At 35.9% G+C, this 18,861-nt stretch overlaps 1 protein-coding gene across 4 annotated transcripts in view; it reads left to right on the top strand.

Annotated features, from left to right (window-relative positions):
• LOC105942333 (POTE ankyrin domain family member A-like) overlaps window positions 1-18,861 on the top strand; it is a 62,258-nt gene that overhangs the window by 12,445 nt on the left and 30,952 nt on the right. For 3 of the 4 annotated variants that reach the window (XM_058669270.1, XM_058669269.1, XM_058669272.1), the window contains 8 exons: window positions 1,536-1,606; window positions 2,540-2,570; window positions 8,694-8,748; window positions 8,987-9,089; window positions 9,378-9,421; window positions 14,007-14,091; window positions 14,529-14,704; window positions 15,768-15,911. In XM_058669270.1, the coding sequence (XP_058525253.1) occupies window positions 1,536-1,606; window positions 2,540-2,570; window positions 8,694-8,748; window positions 8,987-9,089; window positions 9,378-9,421; window positions 14,007-14,091; window positions 14,529-14,704; window positions 15,768-15,911 (709 nt within the window). The remainder of the gene's footprint in view (window positions 1-1,535; window positions 1,607-2,539; window positions 2,571-8,693; window positions 8,749-8,986; window positions 9,090-9,377; window positions 9,422-14,006; window positions 14,092-14,528; window positions 14,705-15,767; window positions 15,912-18,861) is intronic. The other variant, XM_058669271.1, reaches the window with a different exon arrangement.

The raw sequence follows: 18,861 nt of genomic DNA, 5'->3' as shown, positions 1-18,861 counted from the left end.
CTAAAGTAGGTTATTTTGGGGGTTGGCATATTGGTACAGTGAGTTAAGCTACTGGTTGTGACACTGACATCCCCTATGATCCCTGGTTGGTGTCCTGTCTGCTCCACTTCTATTCTAGCTCCCTGCTAATGTCTCTGGAAAATCAATAAAAGGTGGCTCACGGGCTTGGGCCACTGCCATGCACATGGGAGTCCTAAATGAAGTTTCTGGCTCATGGCTTCAGCCTAGTCCAGCCCTGGCTATTGCAGCCATTTGGTGAGTGAGCCACCGCATGAAAGATCTTTCTGTCTCTCACTCCCTATATCTCAAAAACTCTGTCTTTCAAATAAGTAAACATAGATAAATTGAGTATCATAAAATAAGTTATTTTGGCTTACGAGCACTAGCCTCATTCATAATGTCAGTATCCATATATTAAAGTCAGGTTTGATGTTCCAAGTCAGAATCTGAATATGTCAATGACAAGAGCAACTGGTTCAGTTTCAGTAGTTAGAAGGAGTGGAGGTAGTCTATGTCAATTTCTGACACCTCTTAGCTTTCTGACCCTAGTGTGAATGATTGTATCATTATAGGAGTCAATTATGTTATATAAGGAGATGATGTATTTGTAAATACAAGTAGTAACAAGTTGTGAAGTACTTGAGATACTCAGGATTGCAAACTACATAAAAAATTAGTAATCAGAATTAGAAACAGGGAATATTTTCTTCTGAAAGCTGCGACATTTGACTCTAATAATTATTTTAGTCATAAAGTTGGAGAACAAGCTAGTATTTTTAAATTATTTAGTGAGTTATATTTCTTGTATATTACCTCACTAAATCTTTGTAACGGCTTCATGAAAAAGGTAAGAGAATCTTTATTTAAAAAAGAAAGTTTGAATCTAAATGACAGGTACAAGAAGAAATGATTATTGCAGAAATGCATTCTGAGTTCAAGACAGTTTCACTGTGTCTTACTAACTCTGGTTAATTTATTAGGATACACTAAGCTGAATTCTTGAATACATTTTTGTAATTGCAAGCTAAAGAAAGGTTTGTTAAGCTCTTATACCGAGGCCTGTTGGGATCACTGAAGTTTGAATGCCAGTACTTTTAAAAACTATTTATTGATTTGAAAGAGTTACACACACACACAGGGAGAGAGAGAGAGACAGAGACAGAGACAAAGACAGAGACAGAGAGACCGACCTACCTTCTGTCTGCTGGTTCACTACTCCAGATGATCACAACCACGAGGCCAAAGCCAAGGACTGCTTTTGAAATTCCTCTGTGGATACAGAGGCCCAAGCATTTGGGTCATTGTTCACTGCTTTCCCAGGCCATTAAGAAAGAGCTGAACCAGAAGAGAAGCAACCAGGTCTCTAACCAGTGCCCATGAGGGATGCCAGCATAGCAGACAGTGGCTCTACCCATTATACCATGCCCCTAATACCAGCTCTGATATTATTTGAAACACTCTAAGAATTTATTAAGTTTGGTTATTTTAAACTAATATTCAAGTGATAATTTTATTTATCCCTTTATCACACATAGGAAGAATCGAATGATGATTTTGGATTATATGGAAAAAATTAAAGAAAAATTACTTCAAAAAAAGCTTCTAGGTAAGGCTTCTGATAGTAAGTTATAACTGGTGGTTCCATCACAGCTAAAACAGTAAGTGTAAGAAAGATTTGACTACTAAGTAGCTTTCAAAAATGAATCAGTCATTAGATTTCATGTATATTTTTGTCAATATTATGGAATTGAGAGTTATTTGAGAAGTTTGTGATAGTAAGTTTGCAATCTGAAACACTATTGTGTGAAGGAAAATAATGTATTTAATTATGGCCCAGTGTCTTGTTTTTAAGGTGTTGTTTAAATTAGACAATGATTTAAAGATACACACACACACACATATATATATATATATATATAATTTGAAAGAATAAAACAGAAAGAGACAAAAAGAACTCTTGTCTACCAGTTTATGCTACAAACACCTGTCTTCACCAGGATTGGATGAATATAAAAGCTAGGAATTAGGAATTCAAACTATATCTTGCACATACTCAGGATTAAGCTGATTCCTTGAGCCATCACACTGGCATGGGTAGGGATCTAGACAGAGTTGGGAAGCAAACTTGGGTTCTCTGAATGGCCATATGTGACTCACTCAGCATCTTAATGTTACCCTTGACTCTTAGCTTCTCAGTTGACTCCCCACATGCCTGTAATAGCTAGCACTGGACCAGATCAAAGCGAGAAGCCTAGAACTCAGTTGACTCACATTCTCACATTGGTAGCAGGGATCCAAATATTTGAGCCATCACCCACTGCCATCTGGATGTGTATCATCATAGAGCTAGGCTTAGAAGTAAAGTGGGATTCAAACCAAGGCACGCTTAGATTGTGGCATTCTAAGACAGAGGTTAACTGCTATACCTACCACCTGCCACTCCATATGTATCTTTGAAACAAAAACATCAGTGTATTATAATTTTAATTTGGAGCATTATGCTATTGTTACTTTAAAATGCACTTTACTTTTCTTATAGGAGAAGAGTGTTCAAAAGATGATATGACCAGGTAGGATATTATAGATTTCATTTGAAAAGTACATGTTAACTAATACAGTACATAGAAAATGAACTCAGAGTTGTTGAGCGTTCCACTCAGAGCTACAGATATTGTACTTTTGTTATTTTTTTATAGTCATCAAAATAGCGTTCCAAGGTATGTGTTAATGCAATCTACCACTCACTGCTTAAACAACAGTGATTCAGAGAGGTTAACTGACTTATTATCTTGTGGTCTACAAGTAGCTGACCTATGATTTGACCAACAGCCTGACTTGCTCCCAAATGGATTGTTTCACGTTTAGCATAGATTAGTAGAGACTTCTGCAACACTGAGATCAACATACTGATCTAATTCAGATAAAATCAGAAAGTTCAATTTAGTTATATGATAAGACTGCTTTGAAGTGTTTCTTAGAAGCCTTGTTAGTCCTAGAATTTGTTCTTATATATTCAATAATCATAGAAGTAACCAATGTCTTGGTGCCACCATCACAGATTTTATGGCAGATCTCAATTAGCCGTGGACACAGGGTCCTAGATGGTTAGAAAGACATAAAGAGATTAGGCGAGTTCTAAAGTTTACCACAAGGGAAGAATATCTGCAGTAGACTATGTTATGTTAATTGTGTCTGGCATCTGTTTAGAGGATTTTTTCCAATTGGAGTGTCTCCTTATAGACTTTGCCTTGTAGTTTTCCCTTCCAGCTGGTCCCCTGCCTTCATTCCAAGTTGTGTTTTTGTTTTGTTTTGCTAGGAGTTCTTTTTCTTCTTCCCTGATATTTATGTAATCTTACTTCTATATCTTCTTTTCTGCCTTTCTTGCTGTTTGCTTTGTTCTATTTTTTTCCATTTCCACTGCTTACCTGTTCCTCATTTTTTCACAGAATCAAAAGCATGCAGAACAACAGACTTTAAGGAATCTTAGGAAAAGATTAAAATGTCCTTTGTTATTTCAGCCTGTATTTAATAACCTTAGCAATGGCTGCTCAGATGGAGCACCTGAGAATCAAATGTATTGAAGTGATGTCTAGATATAATCAATGACACATATGACGGTTGAATGAAATTCATAGACTACGAGCTCAGTACTTTTTTTCCTACATTACCATCTTGTAGGTAAATATTTTAAATACTAAGAGGTCATGGGTATGTACGTTCCCCATGGAACAGGATAGAACGGAATTAAATATTGAACCCAATGGAAGAAGATGAGAATGGAAATCATGAGGGAAGGTGAAGTTAGAGGTGGAACAATACTGGGATGCAAAGGAGTAAGAGTCTCAGAAGGGAGATCTGAATGCCACAGTTTATTCGTTTATTTTTTTACATTTCTGTTTTGTTAATACCACATATTTGTCACAATTTATTAATTGAACCCATAGTCTCCTGTTTTCTTTAATCCGAACTCTAGCCTGCCTACCTCTCTCAGCCTCAATCAGCATTCTGTTTTCAGATTGGGCTTCTTTTTTTAAGTTCCCACATAAGAGGAAACACATGCGGTATTTGTCCTTTTGTCACTGATTTGTTTTACTTAAGGTAAAAATCCTCCAGTTGCAAATTTTTGTGCAAATGGCAGGTTTCCATTCTTCTTAAGGGGTGAATATTACTCCTTTGTTCATGCATATCACATTTTCTTTATCCCTTCCTCTAATAGCAAGGACTTTAGTAGGTTCTGCACCTTGGCTAATGTGAGCAGTGCTACAATAATCCTGGTGAAGCTGGTATTCCTTTGGTCCAATGATGTCATATCTGTTGGAGATGTATCCTGTAGAGAGATTTTTAGTTCTATTTTCAGATTTTAAAGACATCTCCATGCCATTTTCCACAGTGGCTGCACTAATTACCTTCACACCAAGAATCTGTGAGAGTTCCCCTTTCTGTGCATCCTCAACAGCACTTACTACTTTCCATCTTTTCTACAGTAGCCATTGTGATAAGGAAGAGGCGTTATTTCACCCAAGTTTTGATTTGTATCTCCCTGATAGCTACTGATACTGAGTGTTTTTTCATGTTTGTTGGCCATTTGTTTTTCTTTTCTGAACTATTTGAGCCCTTTGCCAATTTATTAACTATATGTTTTATTACTTTTACTGAATCCCACCGCCACCAAGATTTATTTTGTTTTATTTGAAATGGAAAGTTAAAGAGAGACAGAGAGAATATTTGAGCTACCTTTCATCCACTGGCCCACCCCGCTAAATGACAGCAATGACTGCAGTGGTCCAAGCTGAATTTAGGGATCCTCTGCGTCTTCCATGTGAGCACATGGACCCAAGAACCTGGGCTTCTTCTGCTGCCCTCTCCCAAACCAGGCATATAAACAGGAAGCTGGATGGAAGTGGAGTCCCCTGGACTCAAACTAGTGTTCACAGGGGATGATGGGTGTTGCAGGCAGTGTCCCATCATCTTGAATCTCAATACCAGTCACTGTTGTTGAGTTTTTGGGTACTGACATGTTCTGGATATTACTCCTTTGCCAGCTAAATAACTCGCCAGTATTTTCTTCTATTTCATCAGATTTCTCTTCACTGTGTTCTTTTCTTTGTTTCTCATTTGTCTGGTTTTGCTCTTATTGCCTATGATTTGAAGTCTTGCCCAAGAAATCCTTGCCTACACCAATATCTTGATGTGCTTCTCCAATGTTTTCTTCTAACAACTTTATGATTTCAGATCTTATAATTTGGCCTTAAATCCATTTTGTTTTCATTTTTATATGGTGATAAATAATAATCTAATTTCAGTCTTCTATATTCATGTGTCCACTTTGGCAGGTGCTATTTATTGAAAGATTATCCTTATTGCAATACATGTTTTTGGCTACTCAGTAAAAAAAAAATCAGTTCTCTGTATGTGGATCAATTTCTGAGATCTCTATACTGGCCCATTTATCTATGTATTGATTTTTATATCAGTGCTATGTTTTCGTTGCTATAACTTTGAAATACAGATTGAAATCAACTATTGTGACTGAAAACGATATGAAAGTGAGCCTTTAGTTTAGGTAAAGGATTTTATAAATCAGGGCAGAGTCTGATGGACTGTTTCCTGGTGGGAGACATCCTAGGACCACTTCCACATGGCAGGGTGATGCGTGAGGGAAATGGCTGCCCAAGGTATACAGCATTAGACTTTTATACATCTTAGGCACAAGGGATTAGAGAAAGTAGCAGCTCCTCAGTTTGCACATGCTTGTGATGTATAGCATGGGTACTCTTCATGGTGAGTGTTGACCTTCTGTGCATAGACAAGGCCAGCATGATTCAGCATCCCAGACATTCTTGGATGGAAGTATCTGCTTGAATTTGACAGGATGCTGGAGTTACTTCTGCTCTGCTCAACCTAGTAGTGATGCCTCCAGCTTTGCTTTATTGCTGTTTGTTTTTTGGTGTTTTTTGTTTGTTTGTTTTGCTCAGGATCGTTATTACTATTTTGAGTCTTTCGTGGTTCAAAATGTGTCTTAGGATTTTTTTCTGATTCTGTAAATAATGTCATAGATATTTTTGCAGTGATTATACATGGCATCTGTAAATTGACTTAAATAGCATGGATATTTTAACATTATTTTTTAAAACCTGAAACAAGGAATATGTTTTCCATTTTTTAAAAGATTTATTTTATTTTCATTGAAAAGTCACACATAGAGGAGGAGAGACAGAGGAAGATTCTCTGCCTGCCGATTCACTCCCCAAGCAGCTGGGGTCTTCCACATGGGTACAAGGTCCCAACATTTTGGGCTGTCTCCGACTCCCCTCCCAGCCCACAAGCAGGAAGCTGGTTGGGAAGTGGGGCTGCCAGGACCAGAACCATCACCCACTGGGATCCCAGTGCATGCAAGGCGAGGACCCCAGCTGCTAGGCTACCACACCAGGACCGTGTGTGTGCTTTTGATGATTTCTTTCATCAGTATTTCAGGTTTTTTTTTTTTCTTGTAGAAACATTTAATTGGCTTAATTTAAACTAATATTTATTTTTATACTTTGGTATTTATTTTTAATTTTTTTTTGTTTATTTGAAAAGTAGAGTTGCAGAGATGGAGGAGGGAGGGGTAGAGCTTATCTTACATGTGCTAATTCAGTTTCCAAGTGGCTACAACAGCCAGGCATAGCGTAGGCTGAAGCCTGGAATCAGCAACTCCATCTATGTCTGCCACGTGGGCAGTAAAGGCCCAAGCACTTGAGCAATCTTCTGTTACCTTCCTGGGTGCATTAGCATTGATCTGGGTGGGAAGTGGAACAGCTAGGAGTTGGCACTTCAAAATGGGACGCCAGTGGCACAGCTGCTGTCTTAACCTACTATGCCATATCACCAGTCCTATTTCTTGTTTCCTCTCTCATCAAGATCATTATTGGCATATAAAATGATACTTTTTTTGAGTGTTGATTTTTGTATCCTGGGATTTTGTATCCTTTACTCAAATGACTTACCAGTTCTCACACATTTTTAGTAGAGTATATAGACTGTTTTTGGCAAGATCAATACAGGCAAATTATGGGAATTAAAGACAATACATAGAGAGCTATCTAGAATGACAGATAAGAAACTTTAATGTTCTTATGAAGTTCATGATTTTTGTTTAACTGGAAGGGTCAGCAAGCTTTAAAACTTTTATTGAAGAATGTTAAAATAGTTTAGAGTCACTGGGAAGAGTGTCTATGAAAGAAAGATGATAGGATTGTAATGTAGTACCCTCTTCCAGCCCAGCTGGAATCAACAGTAGCCTTCCACTCCTTGAGCACTGGGAATCTGGAGGTTGCTGGAGTACACAGAATTGTAGCATCCTCCTATCTCCATTTTTTCCTCAATTTTTAATGTCCTTCTCAAGTACATTGTAGGATAGGGTAGAAGTATAAGAAACTAGAAAATCAGTTATGAAGCTACAGTCGATTGCTGATCATGTGTCTTTACCAGAACAGAAATGGGAAATTCCATTTGAACTGTTTTTTTTTTAGTAGGGAGGAATTAATGGATCCAATAAATAGGGAGATAAGGATTTATTCTGGCTTATGGTTTTGAACTTCCCACTGTAAGGCCAGATGCCATCATTAATCTGGCTTCTGATGAGTATGGTGGGTGGTGGATATGTGCAATAGAAGGGTGACTTGGTAAATCAGCAAGTAGAGAGCTAACAACTGCGTCTTCCAACCCTCAGGAGAACTACTTTCGGAGGAGAAGCAGCACCCCTCATGCCCGCCCTGACCTAAATCCCACTATTCACACATCTTGGAGACCTTCATTGAATTGTCTGCTCCCTTAATCTACTGGCCATTAACATTAACCCATTAACCAAAATATAAGATGTTTCAGAAGCAAGCCACAAATATAAGTGCTTTTTGTTGATATTCAAACTGATATCCATATTGTAATGGTGTCACTGTGTCCTATAGAAGAGCTGTAAGGGGATGGGAAATGATAGGTTAGCATAAGAGGCAAGATATTTAGATGGTCCTAATGTAAATAGGTGTCTCTCTTTGAGGATCTCAATGTTAGAAGATTTGCAATGCCCTGCTAGTTTAAGTGTACCTAAATAAGGAAAGGCGTAATATTAATTTTATAACATTCAATATTTTAATCTGGCTGAGGAAAAATATTCCAGTAACAACCTATACATTTGTCCTTGGGCTTCTATACTTTTAGCTCTCAAACATTTTGGATGTTTTCAAGGATTCTATGTATTGTTTTAAGGTGGTAGGAAGCAACGAAGCTCCTGAATAAGTGATTTCTAAACCAAGTGGTCAAGTCTATCATTATTACATCACAAAGCTTAGTCTATAAACCAAAGAGAGGCAATGGGAGAGAGACCACTGTATCCTTCACCTTATTATAGGTTACCGGGTTTGTTATATTCAGGTAACAAAATGCATGCCAGCCACTATATTTTTCAAATGAACCTTCATGGTAGACATGTTTGAAGTCCAATATTCTCAGACTCTGTCAAGCTGTTAGAATTCATACTTTATTATAGATTGAATTACTTTAGTTATCTCATTAAACTGAAAGGGTTGGAAATATAAAACTTTTCTAAAGCAAAAAGAAATGCTCATCATTTTCAAATCACATATAATCTATGGCTAGCTGACTTTTCCCCATATGTTAATTCACCAATTTTATTGTTACGTATGTTTGCTCTACAGGATTTGCAACAGAACTGTTGGTGATGAAATGGAAGACATACATTTTTCTTCCAAGGTAAAATGTTCTGTTAAGAAGTTAATTTTTATCCTGAGTTTAGTTTTATATACTATATGTCTAACCTGACTTGAACATAGTATAAAATCTGCCTCCTGTAGAGATTATTGTCTTTCCCCAAAATGGTAACTTTGACCTTATTGACCCTATAAATGAGTTAGTGAGTTAATAAATGAGTGAATTGGGGAGTAACTGAATGAAAGTGTTTACTGAACTTGGCTTTTTTTTCTTTCCCTAGAGATACTCTTTAGCCAATATGGCCAGTGACATTGATGCTTCTATGCCACAAGGGTATGATGAAGTAACCTATGTCCAAGAATTCCAACAAGAAGACAAATTTGGTGAGTATATATGGATCAACATTTGTATGTTTAAATGCTTTTGTATGAAGTAAAATGTGAAGATACAAATGTGATTGATGATTCTTTTTGGTATTTCACTCTGCCATTCTAATTCAATATCACCACCATCTTTCTCCTGAAACTGCTTCAAACCTCTGAAATTCTTTCTTGCTATTACTTTTATTAGGTGAACTATTCATGAATGCACTTTTAGATATGTATGTAGGCCTAATTACCACTTATAGTAATAATTGTTCTCATTAGCAGATCTGTGTCTGTATTTTGCAGATATCATAGAAGAAGAAAACATAGAAACAACTTTGAATTATGAGGTATTGTCTTTCTTTATGTCCTCCAATTCCATCAGTTTTGTTGCAGTTGATAGAATTTACTCTTTGCATAGCTGAATAATATGCCATTGTGTGACATTAATATGTCTGCATACATCTAATGATGGACACTTTGGTTGGTTCCATATTTTGGAGTTCATAATGTGAGCAGTGCTATTAAAAACACAGTGGAACAGTTAGCTCTTTGCTAAAATGAATTCATTTCTTTTGGGTATTTGCCTGGTACTGGGAATATGGCAGGTGACTGTCTAGCATTTGATGAGATCTCCATACTGTTTTTCCACGGTGGCTGCACTAATGCACATGCCCAGCATCACTGTATAAGAGCTCCCCTCTCCACATCCTCATCAACTTTTATTGCTGTCTTTTTGACCATAGTCATTGTGACAGGGATGAGATGGTATCTCATTGTGGTTTTGATAAGCATGTTTCTGAAGGCTTGTGATAATGAGCATTACTTCATTTATTTGTTAACTGCGTGTATTTCTGCTTTTAGGAAATATCTATTTGATTCCTTTGACCATTTTTAAATTGGATTGGTTGACTTCCTGCTGCTGAGTTTTCTCATTTGCTGAAATATTTTGAGTATTCATCCTTTTTCAGATGAATAGCTTGCAAATATTTTGTCATATCCATTTGGATGTCTCATCGCTTAGGTTTTCTTTGTTGTGCAGAAAATTCTGAATTGATTTAATCCTAGTTGTCTAGTTTTGCTGTTGTTCCCTTGCTTTCAGGGTCTTATCCAAGAAATCATCACTTACATCAATGTCTCAAAGTGTTTCCCCCATATCTTGTAGCAATTCCATAGTCTCGGGTCTTAAATTTAGATTTTTGATCCATCTGGAGTTGATTTTAATATGTGATGAAAGGTAAACACTCAACTGAATTGTATACATACATACATACAGTTTTGTTAACACCATTTATTTTCAATATATATTCTGGACATTTTTCTGAAAAATATGTTGGTAGTAAGTACCTTTATTTCTGGCCTTTGTGTTATGTTCCATTGATCTGTTTGTCAATTTTCACACCAGTAACATTTTCATTATTATAGCTTTGTGGTGCTCTCTGAAATCAGATAATGTGGTGCTTCACATCTTTTTAAAATTTTGTTTTGTTTTTAAAATTTTGTTTTGTTTTGTTTTGCTTATGAGTGTTGGGCTATTTTTGGTCTTCTGTGATTTCATATAAATTTTAGGATTTTTTTCCCTAGCCCTGGAAAGAATATCACTGATGTTTTAATAGAAATTGCATCAAATCTATAGATTGCTATAGTTAATATGGGTATTTTAGCTATTCAATTCTTCTAGTCCATAAGCATTTTTTGAATTCCTAGTGATTTTTTCAACAGTTTTACACTTTCCATTGTAGAGATATTTCACTTCATTGGTTATTTTTATTCCTATTCTATTATTCCCAATATTTGATTTTTCTTGTGGCCATTAGGAGTGGGATTTTGTTTTGTTTTTGTATAATAATTTATTTATTTTTATTGAAGAGGCAGAGTTACAGAGAGAAGGAGAGACAGAGAAAGATCTCATGTCCACTGGTTCACTCCCCAAGTGGCCGCAACGGTCAGAAATGAGTCGATCTGAAGTCAGAAGCCAGGGGCTTCTTCTGGATCTCCCACATGGGTGCAGGGTCCCAAGGCTTTGGGCCATACTCTACTGCTTTCCTAGGCCACAGGCAGACAGCTCAATGGGAAATGGAGCAGCTGGACACAAACTGAGGCCATTTGGGATCCTGACACATGCAAGGCAAGGATTTAGCCACTGAGCCACCACTGTGGGCCCTGGGACAGGTTTTATGCTGGGGTTTGTGCACTGGCAGGAAAGGGGTCTGCATTGGTAGAATGCAGAGAGAGCCTGTCCCACAGTTAAAGTGATGTTCTTGTGCCTTTTAGAGCCAAGTGTCACAGTCCTGGAACTGCAGGCTGCAGAGAAGAGTTGGATAATGTTTAAGGCTGCAAACCTTACCCAACCCTCACAATTCACAGTGTGTTCTGGGGATTGCACCCTGAGAGACACAGTTCTAAAACAGGAGAATGCTGCTTGGGGTCATCCCCAGGCCCCATGTAGTGGTCTGGTGACTCTGTGGATTGTAGCTTCAGCTGTCCCAGACCCAGAACTGCAGCAATTGGAGGGTAACTTACATCCCACAGGTGTATTACAGGCTATGCTGGGGATTGTGTACTGCCATGTTCTTGGCTGGCTTTCTGGAATGCAGACAGTCTTCCCCTATGCATTGGTGATCAGAGATACCCTTGAGATGTAGAGAATAACCATAGGTCCAGAGCTGCAAAATGAAAAGTGTGATTTTACTCAGGTCTATTAGGGGCAAACAAAGAACCACTCACTTCACAGAGTGTTTTATTCATTTTTTAGTATGGTGATTTCAAGTTATTCTGGAAGTTGTAAAACAGAATGTACTAGCCTGAAGCAAAGGAATGCAGATTAGCTCTTCCCCAGGCCACTTGTGGGAGCACTGATGTCTCTTGCACTTCTAGAAGCAACAGCCCCAGTCCCAGAGCTCAGCATCAGTGGGTTGTTTCTCAGTTTTCACAGACAAGTATGGTTGTAGATTGTGGACTGACAGTCTGAAGCATACCAATTCAGATTTATGTTTTTCATTGCCTTTATTTTTTTTTTTTAATTTTATTTTAAATTCATTAATTACATTGTATTATGTGACACAGTTTCATAGGTACTGGGATTCTCCCCACCCCTCCCCAAACCCTCCCACCATGGTGGATTCCTCCACCTTGTTGCATAACCACAGTTCAAGTTCAGTTGAGATTCCCCCATTGCAAGCATATACCAAACATAGAGTCCAGCATCTTATTGTCCAGATAAGTTCAACAGCTTCTTAGGTATACACTCTCTGGTCTGAAGACAGAGCCAGCAGACTATCATCCCAGTCAATTAAAAGCTCCAACATACCATCAGCAAAAATTTACATCACCATGGAATTAATTGACATAGTAACGAGTAACCAATATGGTAAAAGTAAATGCGATTTCTTATCCACCTTCTGTGACCACCTCATTGACATTTCAATTTAGGTTTATACACAACATATAATATTCATAACATGACCACAACACATATAGTGGGATAACCAGCTTCATCAATGTATTTTATGTTATCATATGTTGAAAATGTACAAATGAGTGTTCAGTGCATAAGCTTCATCAAGAAATATTCTTATTCATCTATTTTTAAAATAAAATTTTACTGTACCATTTTGATAATATTATTTGTAGTGGAGTGGCATACAATATCTAAAACAAATATTTGACAGTCTGAAGCATACCAATTCAGATTTATGTTTTTCATTGCCTTTAAATACAGAGAATGACCACAACACATATAGTGGGATAACCAGCTTCATCAATGTATTTTATGTTATCATATGTTGAAAATGTACAAATGAGTGTTCAGTGCATAAGCTTCATCAAGAAATATTCTTATTCATCTATTTTTTAAATAAAATTTTACTGTACCATTTTGATAATATTATTTGTAGTGGAGTGGCATACAATATCTAAAACAAATATTTGTTTACTATTTCTCAAGTGTTATGTAAAGGAAAGTCTTCCTTACTATCTTGCCATTTCATTCAACTATTTTCGCTGTGATTAAGCATCTTACTAAATACTATTTAGAGGACAAACATTTTGCCTAGTATTTAAGACTTTATTTGGACTGCTGATAGCCAAAATGTCCCTGCTTCTCCTACCATTCAAATTTCCTGATATCCTCTACATTTTGTTGGGAAACAAGTGAAATTAAGTAACAACTGATGGCTCTTGTGTCCCTACCCCTATATCAGAGCTCAAGCTTGAGTTGCTGGCTCCCAGCTTTTGTATAACCCTTTCTTGTCCACTGTGGGATTTGGAGAGTGAACCTGTGAATTGACTCACTCTGTCTCTCCCTTTCTCTCTCTCATCTTATCAAATAAGACAAATAAATATAAAAGAATGTGGGCAGAGTGGAGGATAGGGTGGATAGTATCACTAAGCTCCAAAATCTCTGTGTGTGTGTGTGTGTGTGTGTGTGTGTATAAAATATTTGTCTACTTTAGTTTGATTGATTAAAAGCATCAACAACATTTAGGTATTTACAAGCAGCTTCTGAGATATTCTGTTTAGATCCAAAATGGTTTTCTAGTATGTTAAGAATCTTAATTTGGCATGAAAATAATTCATATCTGGAATACATTTTAACATTTAATTCTATATTGTGATGATCTTTTACCTTGAGGAATGTATTGTGGAGTTGAGCATTGAAGTTATTTCCCTGTGAAAATATAAATGTTAGGTTTTCCACCATGATATTGTTTTCTCTGGCTTTCCACATTCTTGACATAATCATCATCACATGAAGATAGATGGCAAAATTAAGCTCAAGAATACAGACAAGGTTTCATTTGAAATATTTTTGTTGTTTTTATTCCATGCTTGTCTTAACTTTTGTGTAAATCCTTTCAACATAAGAAATTCAGATTATTTTGAACGGCACTGGGTTGTGCTTGTGCAACTCACTATCGACATCATCTTTAACAGACCACTCCTGTAATATCTCTAAAGGAAAATATTGATGAATCCATGGATGCATATGAAACAGTGAATGTTATGAAGGAAGCAGAAGGTAAGAATGGCATTCTTTAAAAGGTAATTTGACAGAATGTTTGTCTAAACATGAATGATGAACTTGGTGACACAGACTGCTCCCTAACTAGTAGGTTCCCGTTTTGAATAATTGAAAGTGTATTTGAAAGAAGTAAATATTTAACTATCAAACTTAAGTTAAACGTTTACTTGATGAAAAGAAATTTTATTTGTATGTTTATAAAACTTTCTTTTGACTGTGCGACATAGTGTATATGACTAAAAATACAAACCTTTCACGCAACTAGATTTGTCAATGCAAATGACTAAAAATTGGGCCAAAATAGCACAGATTGCATTAGATGCTGGGCCTAGACTGCTCTGTTGTGGTAAACAAACCTTTCTAATTTGTGTCTTCAATTTGGTGGTTCAAATACGGGGTTCAAATAAGGAGACTCAGTGTTTCTGCTATTACAGGCACCTATGAGGAAACAAAATCAATACAAGGCTTTGCCATGAATCTATTGTCTGATGATGTTCAAAGTATGACACCTGAATTAGAACACATCAGTTCTTTACCACATTATGATACCGTAACAGCATTTAAGGAAGAACAAGAAAATTTGGATAGCAGTGAAAATTACCAGCCACAGGTATGTAAAAATCTAAGTTTACCTTTTTCTATCTTACCAGCATGTGTTACTTTTTGACTCTTGGAGAAAAGCCTTTCTAACTGAGGTGAGTTGATGTCTCCTAGTGGTTCTTATTTGAAGTTTTTCTTAAGGCTAGTGATCCAGAGCCTTTTTTTTCTGTTGGCCATTTGTATTCCATCCTTTAAGAAATGCCCGTTTGAAAAAAAAAGAAAAAACTCCAAAAAAAAAAAAAAAAGAAATGCCCGTTTGTATCCTTTGCCCATATTTCAACTGGATTGTTTGTTATGTTGTTGCTGAGTTCCTTGAGCTTATTCATCATTTTCAGATGTGTTGTTTGAAAATATTTTCTTCTGTTCTTCTGTTTGCCTCTCAACTATGCTCTTTGTTACCATTGCTATCTAGAAACTTCTTAGCTTGATTCCATTTATGTGGTTTTGGTTCTGTTGCCTGTGTTTCTAAGTTCTCATCCAAGAAGTCTTTCTTATTCAATGTCACAGATTCATCAGGGAAGAATATTGATACTAAGCTAAATCTGTGTATGATCTATTAGCATAAAGCTGATTCAGCAATAAAATACTGAACTATGTTTAGTTCAGTAATCAAAAGAAATGAGTATGCATGAGGAAATAGATGAATTAATGATGTGCCCTATTTTACAGTACATTACATTTCGCAGAATTACACCATGCTAGAGCCATTGTTAAGTTGATAATGCTGTTAAGTAAAAAATGTGTATGCTATTGCCTATCTACCCAGCATCTTATCTGAGCAACACAGTGCACTGCAGAGAGTTTGTCATTTATTCTTATGATTGTGTGGTTGACTGGAGTTGTTTCACTACTGATACCCAACAGCACGCGAGAGTGCTGTATGGCACATTGCTAACCAATAAGATGATAAAAATCCATTGTATATTTTATATAAAATTTTTGCTACTTGCACGTCATCATCATAGGTTAAGCCATCACAAGTCTAGGACCATGTGTTTATGCCTTAGAAGTAAGTTTTGTTAACCCAGTTTCATCATGTGATTTATGAACTAGTAACAGCAGTGTCTGGTCAGGTGCTTGGGAGTCACCTTCAAAGCCAGACTGAAGAGATTCCTTTTGTATCCGATGCTTCACTGGAGAACTTAACAAATTATTGCTATGTGTTAGATGATGAGATGCAGAAGATGAGTAAGAAATCAAAGGAAACTGAAATCCAAGTATGTATGAAATTTGAACAGATCAATAATAATTCCATATCTCATTAAGTAATATAGATGTTTTAGGATAAGAATTTCAGTAAACACAAATTTCTATTTTTATTACAATTAATTTTAGTACAATTTCATCTATAATATTTCTTAAAAGTCTGTCCTTCATTCTGCCATTTTTTCTTACAGCTATGTTCTTCTCAGAAACAATGTTTGTTCTTAGGGAAGTTGAGAATTATGCGTTAGTCCTCCTAGAAGTTAAGAAGCTTTATTTCCTTTTAAATAGGGTGGTTAGTGGTAACTATTGTCATGATGAGGCAAGCCAGATTTAATGGAAGGATGTGGTTTAATGGAATGCTCCAGAATATTGTTTATTATCTTCACTTTTGCAAATGGGTACAGAATAAATATGTGTTTAATTAATTTTTTAGAATATTTGGACAGAAAAGACTTATATTTTTTCCAAATTGTGAAATTTTTCAGCTAATAAAAATTCGTCTGGAAAATGCACATTTCCTTTTTTTCTCTTCTTTTAAGTAGTAGCATCACAGGATACAAATTCTCAGATCATGTATAGCATTCTAGAACTAAAATAGAGAGTTAAGAAAGTTATCTAGTCCTTTTCTGTGTTTTTTAAAATAATTCATTGAGATACAATGGGATTTCATAAATTTTTTGGGAAATGTGTACTTTGAAAAACCAACCATAGATTTCAAAACTTTTTACACCATCAACTTAGCCCTTAGGCTTATTTTCCTATATAGTTTAAAAGTATCCTAGTCTATTTCACATGCCATAGATTTATCTAACTTAAATTAATAAAATTCAGTCTCCCATATATATCATATTCCCAGAATTGTGTAACCATTGCCACAATTAATTTTATAACATTTTTGTCTCTCTGGAAAGAAATCCTGTATCACTTATTCAGCACCTCTGAAGTTTCTTTGTTTTTCCAATTTTGTGCAATCCCCAATATATATTGTTCCTAAAGACTTGCCTATTCTGGACATATTAGACAAATGGAGTCTTATATTAGATAGTGCTTTATGATTGATTATTTTCTCTTCATAGAATATTTTTAGTGTTCATTCAGGTTGTAGCATCTATCAGAATCTCTTTTTTATTGTCAATCTTATAAGGTAGAATAATAGGATTTTTCACTGTATTATGTGTTTTGTATTAACAAAATAGTCTATATTTTAAAATGAAATTCTGTCATGAACTATCCATTATCCATTAATCATATCCATTAATCATATGAACTGTCCAGTAATCAGTATCCATTAATCAGTTGTCATATGAACCATCTGTCAATCAGAATTATAGTCTATATTTTAAAATAAAATCCCATCATATGAACTATCCATTGATCAGTTGTTTATTACTATTTTTTCACTTTTATTAATAATGCACCTATGAACATTTATTTCTAAGTTACTGTGTGATCATAAATGTTTAACTTCACAGCCTTTGCATTTTAGCAAACTGTGAGAGATGTTTTGCTCAATTTTTCCATATCTCTGGCTTTACTTATGCTGCCTTTTCTGGCTTTACTTTTTGTTTATCCTTATCTATGCAGACTCCTCTCCAATTTTTCCTTTTTTTAATGAGCCTTTCTGTGACACTTTTGACTTTTACAGATACTACACTTTTCAGTACTTGTTATCGAGTTTGTGCAGAAAAATCTAGCCTTTAATTTCATATTGCTTTTATTTATCTGCAGAACAGATCATCTTGTCTAAGTGGAGAATTTGTTGTGAATTTACCTAAGGCGAAATTTTTTGATATGCATGTCTCATCTCTCTTTGTGGAGAATAAAAAAATTGTTAGGATAGAATTATGAGGATAAAATTAAGTACTTCCTGTCATATCCCTTATCTCTTTTACACATCTATGCAAATATTATGAATAAGGCTTTTATTCCAAGTTCTTTCTGAACAGTTAAATATAAAATTCCCAGCACTTAGTTTTGGCGAGAACAATTGTTTTATAAGTTACTCAGGCTTTACTTGCTATGAGAAAAACCTATCTGTTTATTTTCCTTTTGGATGAAGCCCAAACTGGAATTTATCACTTTAAAACTCTCCCCTGTCCCAATTTGAAAGCCACAGCCTTCTCGTTATACCAAACCCAGCAGCTTTACTAAACCTTCAGAACACTTGTCAAAGTGAGGCAGCAATGAATTGCTTACAGACACCTGACTGAGTAATAAAGTTTAGTATTTTCATTTTAGTGGCCTTAGCCTATCTCCTGGTCATGGAAGGTACTTGCTTCTCAGCATTGAAATGCTGTTTGCATTATATATCAATACCCACTGAGCAGTAATACAGAGAAAATAGTCTATAAAGCATTAATTGAAAAAAAACTCTGAGAGTATAATGGGCCTCATGCTCTGACATTGCTGCTTCATTCAATGGGATGAGCTAGGATTCAGTCCCATTTGTATACGGCACTTCCACTTTTATGCCACCTGTCTAAAATGTCAAATTGTATTTGAGCATGAAATCAGTTGTGCTAATAAAAATATAGAACATACATGTCATATATTCTTCTGCATTCTCTATTGAGTTCTTCCAACTTTCAATCAGGTAGATACTATCATTTGACAGATGAAGACACTGACATATAGAAGTTAATGTGCTCAAGACGGGAGAGATAGTAATACTGGAACTGGAACCCAGTCCTGAAATTCTGACATGTTTGCTTTTGTAATTCTTGAAATCACCATGGTCATCCATATATATGAATATTTAAATTTACAGTTGGTGTAGTGGTGTTTGGATTTGAAAATCACCATTTTCATTTCATCTCTGCATTTGAACAATTGTTACACATTTTAATATTTATCTCATAAAACAAAGTTGAAACGTCTAATCTTGTGTTATGTTCCTAGAGCAGGGATCTATGAAGTTTGCTCTACTGGGCCAGATAGTATTATTTTAGATTGTGGATCACA

This window comes from Ochotona princeps, chromosome 10, assembly GCF_030435755.1.
Source record: "Ochotona princeps isolate mOchPri1 chromosome 10, mOchPri1.hap1, whole genome shotgun sequence".
In the NCBI taxonomy this organism is placed as follows: Eukaryota; Metazoa; Chordata; class Mammalia; order Lagomorpha; family Ochotonidae; genus Ochotona; species Ochotona princeps.
This window is presented reverse-complemented; position numbering and strand designations above follow the sequence as displayed.